The 6,709-nt window shown below is 39.1% G+C and overlaps 1 protein-coding gene across 1 annotated transcript in view; it reads left to right on the top strand.

Moving 5' to 3' along the window:
- EFCAB5 (EF-hand calcium binding domain 5) overlaps positions 1-6,709 on the top strand; it is a gene marked incomplete at its 5' end in the record, with an annotated part of 141,249 nt that overhangs the window by 84,689 nt on the left and 49,851 nt on the right. The window contains 1 exon segment of the mRNA XM_012809720.1: positions 4,303-4,402. Within this exon segment, the coding sequence (XP_012665174.1) occupies positions 4,303-4,402 (100 nt within the window).

Raw genomic sequence — 6,709 nt, 5'->3', positions numbered from 1 at the left:
CCATCATTGTTGTTTGGCGGGCCCGGGCTGGATTCGAACCTGCCACCTTAGGTGTATGTGGCTGGCACCTTAGCCACTTGAGCCACAGGCACTGAGCCCAAGGCCTTATTTTAATAGGTTCAATTTATCTGTGGTTATTTCTTTAGTTCCCAAACATGTGTATATAATTGGCATTATCCTAATGAACAGTGAGGGTTAAAGTGGCCATCTGAATCTTTTGGCCCACTTGGATTTTCTTGGTGTTCATAGATGGTTTCTTTAGGAATTAAATAGATAGGATATCTACTATATTATTACCTGGATATATATACAGAAAAGCACCAACTCTGGAGCCAGAAATATGACTTGAGACAGCACAATGGAGAATACTGGCTTCTCATACAGTCACCAGACTTAAGTCAGTTTATACACCCAGAACTCTTTGAAAGGGGGCTTGAGCGTCTTAGAAAAGAATTACATGAGACTTTCCTCAAAGGGCCTGTAAGTACTCATTAGGGTGAATATGCATTGAGAAAAGGGAAATGCCTCAGATTTTCAGGGATTACTAGACACTGACTCCAAGTTAACACTAATCCTTTGGATCCTAAAACACCCCAGTGGACCATTCCTTAAAGTAAGGATTTATGGATGTCAGGTGATAAATGCTACTTATTGAGGTCATGCTACTTATGGCACAGGCCCAATTAATCTGTGGATTTAGCTATGGTTATTTCTGGTTCTTGAATGTTTAATTAGAATAGACACACTCAGCAATAACAGAATCTTTACATTTGTTTTCCAGATTTGGAACTGAGGACTATTATAGTAGAAAGGACCAAATAGAAACTCCTGAACTTTCCCCCCTCTGCCAGAATAAAATAAAGAAACAAATAAACAGATATCAAAAACAAAAACAGAGGCTCGGCACCCATAGCACAGTGGTTATGGCACCGACCACATACACCAAGGGTGGTGGGTTTGAACCTGCCCAGGGACACCTGAACAACAACAACTACAACAAAAAAAATAGTTAGACATTGTGGTGGGCGCCTGTAGTCTCAGCTACTTAGGAGGCTGAGGCGAGAGAATCACTTAAGCCCAAGAATTGAAGGTTGCTGGGAGCTGTGATGCCACGGCACCCTACTGAGGGCAATAGTGTGATTCTGTCTCAAAAAAAAAAAAAAAGAAACCCAAAGTTTACTACCTTGGTAAAATTTTTAGCAGTCCAGTGTTTCCAAGTATAAGGTCAATTGCTGTATCCTATGCCACCTAGCACTAAGAAAAAGGCGATTGGACGATTATTGGACGATTTCTACATTTTAGAAATAACTCTTGCCATGTTTGTATATGCTACTTTTATAAATTAACTGAGCACAGGTATGCGTGTTGCTTTTATGCTTTAACTGAGCCATCAGTTGCCAGAGTGGATCCCAGAGCAACAAAAGGCTTTGCAGGCTTTCCTAGGTAGTGCAAAAACTCTTTTTCACCTCATGCCTTATTATCCAGAAGATCCCTTCAGTATTTGGAGTATGGGTGGCACCTGATATGCTATGACAAGTTGCAATAGTGGAATCAAATTGTAGATCCCTCGATTTTTAAAGCAAAGCCCTGCCCTCTACTAAAGTTTACTATTCTCCTTTGAGAAAGTTTATATTCTGTGTGTGTTTATATTCTGTAATTCATAAAACCATGTACTTAGGATGTGTGTACTTTTCTGTGCATTTGGTATATATTTTTAAAAGGTTTAATTTAAAAAATTAATGGAAAAATAAAAGTCTAAATATTCCAAAAGCACTTATAAATGAAGAAAAAGTTGGGGAGAATTTCTCTGATTTAAAAAATGAAGTTTTATTGGCTAGGCGTGGTGGCTCAGGCCTGTAATCCTAATGCTCTGGGTGGATTGCTTGAGCTCAGGAGTTCAAGACCAGCCTGAGCAAGAGTGAAACCTCTATCTCTACTTAAAAAAAACAAAACAAACAAACAAAAAAAAACAGATGCAAACCATACAGGAAATGATTAATATATTTGACTACCTCAAAATTAATGGATAACATTGATATGGCTAAACTTACCAAAAGTTAAATTAAAATATGGAAAAAATATTTGTTATGTAGGTAACAATGATCCGTATCAAAATTTTTTTAAATAAGAAATAGGCAGGGCATGGTGGCTCATGCCTGTAATCTTAGCTTAGCACGCTGGAAGGCTGAGGCAGGTGCATTGCTTAAGCAATTGCTTAAGGAGTTGGAGAACAACCTGAGCAAGAGTGAGATCCCCATCTCTACTAAAAGTAGGAAAAAAAAAACAAATTAGCTGGGCATAATGGTGGGCACCTGTAGTCCCAGCTATTTGAGAAGCTGGGGAAAAGGATCACTTGAACCCAGGAGTTTGAGGTTGCTGTGAGCTATGATGATGTCAGGGCACTCTACCCAGGGTGATAGAGAGAGACTCTGTCTCAAAAAAAAAAAAAATGACTATTATTCTCAACTGAAGAATGGGAAAATAACAGGAAATACCCTTTCACAGAAGAGGAAACCCAAATATATAATAAATATATGAAAATATATTAAATGTCAGCCAGGTGCAGTGGCTCATGACTATAATCCTAGGAGTCTGAGAGGCCAATGCAGGAGGATCACTTCAAGTCAGGAGTTCAAAATCAGCCAAAGCCAGCCTTTGTGGTGGGCAGCTGTAGTCTCAGCTACTCAAGAAGCTAAGGCAGGAGGATTGCTTAACCAAGAGTTTTAGGTTGCTGTGAGTGATGCTGATGCCATGGCAGTCTACCCTGGGCAACAAAATGAGACTCTATCAGAAAGAAAGAAAAAGGAAGGAAGAAAAGGAAGGAAAGCAGGAAGGAAGGAAGGGAGGGAGGGAGGGAGACTAATTCTCACTAATGACCAGGGAAAAGCAAATTAAAATAATAAAATACCGTTCTTATCTATCAGATTGGAAAAACAGTATCAAGTTTTGGTGTGGATGTGAAGAAATGATACTGTGCTTCAGTGCTGATGTGGGCATTTTGTGGAGCAATTTGGTAGTAACCACAAAAGTTGAAAGTGTACACATTATACAATCCAGTAATTCCACTTCTAGTTATTTGCCTTAGAGAAATGTTTGCACATGCACACAAGGAAATGTGTATAAGGCTATCCAGTGGCCAGGTGCGATGGCTCACACCTGTAATCCTAGCACTCTGGGAGGCTGAGGAGGGTGGATGGCCTGAGCTTAGGAGTTCACAAGCAGCCTGAGCCAGACCGAGACCTCATCTCTAAAAATAGCCAGGTGTTGTGGTGGGCACATGTACTCCCAGCTACTTGGGAAGCTGAGGCAAGACAGTCGCTTAAGCCTAAGAGTTTGAGATTGCTGTGAGCTGTGACATTATGCACTCTCTACCGAGGGAGACAAAATAAGACTCTATCTCAAAAAAAAGCGCGGCACCTGTGGTTCAAGGAGTAGGGCGCCAGCCCCATATGTTGTAGGTGGTGGGTTCAAACCCAGCCCCAGCCAAAAAAAAAAGAGGGCAGCACCTGTGGCTCAGTGAGTAGGGTGCCGGCCCCATATACCGGAGGTGGCAGGTTCAAACCCAGCCCTGGCCAAAAACCAAAAAAAAAAGAAAGAAAAGGATATCCACTGCAGCATTATGTCAATAATCAAAATACTGAAAATAGTCTAAATGTCCATCAATAGAGGAATATTAAAAAATTAAGGTGTTTTTATATTGCAGAATGCCATATCATAGGTGAAGGGAATAAAACATGTTTCTTTCCATTTATGGATTAGGTCTCAATGTTGAGTAAATGAAAGCAATTTGAAGACGCAATGTTGAATAAATGAAAGCAATTTATATACGTACTATGTCAGTTTTTTCTTAAGCACATACACAAAATGCTAACAATCATTATTTCTGGGTATGGTGAACATATCATATGTTGGTTTCATCCTTTTCTGTAATTAATTTTTTTTTTCAAAATTAAGCAATGCAAAAAAAGAACAACTAGGACGCTTTTAATTATTGCAAGTAACATTCTCAGGTAAGGTTAGATCAGAACTGAACATTATACATTGAATTTGGCAATTGAGAAGTCAATAACAACCAGTATTTGTTAAACATCTAATAAATGTAAGGCATTTTGACATGTCATAGAACAGAGAAGTCAAATGAAGCCTAAAAGCAAGATATAGTTTTCCTGATTTTGACACTGCAGCTTTTATTTACATACAATGATGATGGTGTGATAGTGATAAAATCTTCAACAAGCCATGTTCAAAATGCATAAAAATCTTAAATTTCATGTAAAAACTAATTACAAACTTTCTGCTTAGGTGGGATTTTTGGATCGGCAGAGAACATTGGCCTTGCTGGAAATATTCTATGACCAAAGTTCAGAAATGCTTAGACATTTACTCCGAAACCCAAGACAATGTAAGTATCACTCAGAGAAAATATGTTCCAGCTGAAGTAGTATGATACTCTGATATGATAACACAAAATCAATCTACTGCTATGTAATCTTATATAACATCTTTTAGATCATGATAGCTATATCTAGTTGTTTATTCCCTGATTAAATAAACTTTTTAAAAATTTTTTTGAGGTAGATACTCCTTGGCTGCAGTATCGTGGTGTCATAGTTCACAGTAACCTCAAACTCTTGGTCTCAAGAGATCCTCTTGCCTCAGACTCCTAAGTAGTTGGGACTATAAGTATGCACCACACTGAGCTTAGGAGTTCCCGACCAGCCTGAGCCAGACTGGGACCTCATCTCTAAAAAAAGCTGGGCGTTGTGGTGGGCACATGTACTCCCAGCTACTTGGGAAGCTGAGGCAAGACAAGTATTTCTATTTTTAGTAGAGATGGTGTCTCGTTCTTGCTCAGGCTGGTCTTGAACTCATGAGCTTAAGCAATCCACCCACCTTGGCCTCCCAGGGCGCTAGGATTACAGGAGTGAACCACCATACTCTGCCACAAAATTCACTCTTGATCACAACTAGAAGTACTTTTTTACCATAGTGCAATACTCGAAAATGTTATGACAGAACTCAGCTAGAACTCAATTTTAAATTCATTCAAGTGAAGAGGTGCTTTAGTAATAGTCTGAATGTTTTGGAAATTGAGTTAGCAATGCTAACTCTATTTTTAATGCCCAACCTAGAATTCTAATATTTCTAAGAAAAAATATTTCCTTCTCCCAAGCATTTTTACGTGTATGTTTACTGTACTGATACAGTAAAATATCCTTTTTATATTACTTTACATATAATATATATTTTATTTAATTAATTTATAATATAATATATATATTTTTTAATTGAATGTTTTTTTTCAGAGACAGGGTCTTGCTATGTTGACCAGGCTGGCCTTGAACTGCTGGGTTCCAGTGAATCTTCCACCTTACCCTCCTGAGTAGCTGGGACTATAGGCATGTACCACTGTGCCCCGTGTATCTTTTAAAGAGGAAAGTCTTTTAGCCAGGCCGGTTCATCATGCCTAAATTTTAGCACTTTGGGAGGCTGAAGTAGGAGAATCTCTCTTTTCTTTTTTTTGAGACAGAGTTTTACTATGTTGCCCTCGGTAGAGTGCTATGGCATCATAGCTCACAGCAACATCAAACTCTTGAGCTCAGGCGATTCTCTTGCCTCAGCTTTCCAAGTAGCTGGGACTACAGGCACCTGCCACAACACCCAGCTATTTTTAGAGATGAGGTCTATCTTTGGCTAAGGCTGGTTTCAAACGCCTAAACTCAGACAATCCACCCACCTCAGCCTCTCAGAGTGCTAGGATTACAGCCGTGAGACACTGTGCCCAGCCAGTAGGAGGATCTCTTGAGGCCAGGATTTTGAGATCAACCTGAGCAAGAGTGAGACTCCATGTCTACAAAAACTAGAAAAATTAGCCAAATGAGCTGGTGTGTGCCCGTAGTCACAGCTATTTGGGAGGCTGAAGCAGGAGGATCATTTGAGTCCAGGAGTTTGAAGTTTCAGTGAGCTATGATGACATCACTACACTCTAGCCCAGGAGATAAGAGTGAGTTCTATCTCAAAAAAAAAAGTCTTTTAATGGCTGTATTTTCTAAAGAATGTCAACATTTTATTTTTTTTTATTAAATCATAGCTGTGTACATTAATGCAATCATGGGGTACAATGTACTGGTTTTATATACAATTTGAAATATTTTCATCAAACTGGTTAACATAGCCTTCACGGCATTTTCTTAGTTATTGTGTTAAGACATTTATATTCTACACCTAATAAATTTCACATGTATCCTTGTAAAATGCACCGTAGGTGTGGTCCCACCAAATCCCTCCTCCACCCATGCTTCCTCCTCCCCTCCCCTCCCTCTCCCCTTTCTCTTTCTTCTTGGGCTATAATTGGTTTCATAGTAAGGTTGAGTACATTGGATACTTTTTCTTTCATTCTTGAGATACTTTGCTGAAAAGAATATGTTCTAGCTCCATCCATGTGAACATGTAAGAGGTAAAGTCTCCCATCTTTCTTTAAGGCTGCATAGTATTCCGTGGTGTACATATACCACAATTTATTGATCCATTCATGGGTTGATGGGCACTTAACATTTTATTTCTGTGTGAGGATTTATTACTCGGATACTTAAACATCTGTGAGTGATATACATGAAATATTCCTGAAAATATTGACAATCACTATTTTACAGCTTAACTACTAAATGTTCTGGGGAGATGAAGGGGATAGTCTTGTGGCATGAGGGCA

The sequence above is a fragment of the Otolemur garnettii genome, unplaced genomic scaffold (genome assembly GCF_000181295.1).
Source record: "Otolemur garnettii isolate 467f Iridium unplaced genomic scaffold, OtoGar3 scaffold00112, whole genome shotgun sequence".
Taxonomy (NCBI): domain Eukaryota; kingdom Metazoa; phylum Chordata; class Mammalia; order Primates; family Galagidae; genus Otolemur; species Otolemur garnettii.
The sequence above is the reverse complement of the archived record's forward strand: the minus strand, read 5'-3'. Positions and strand labels throughout refer to the sequence as shown.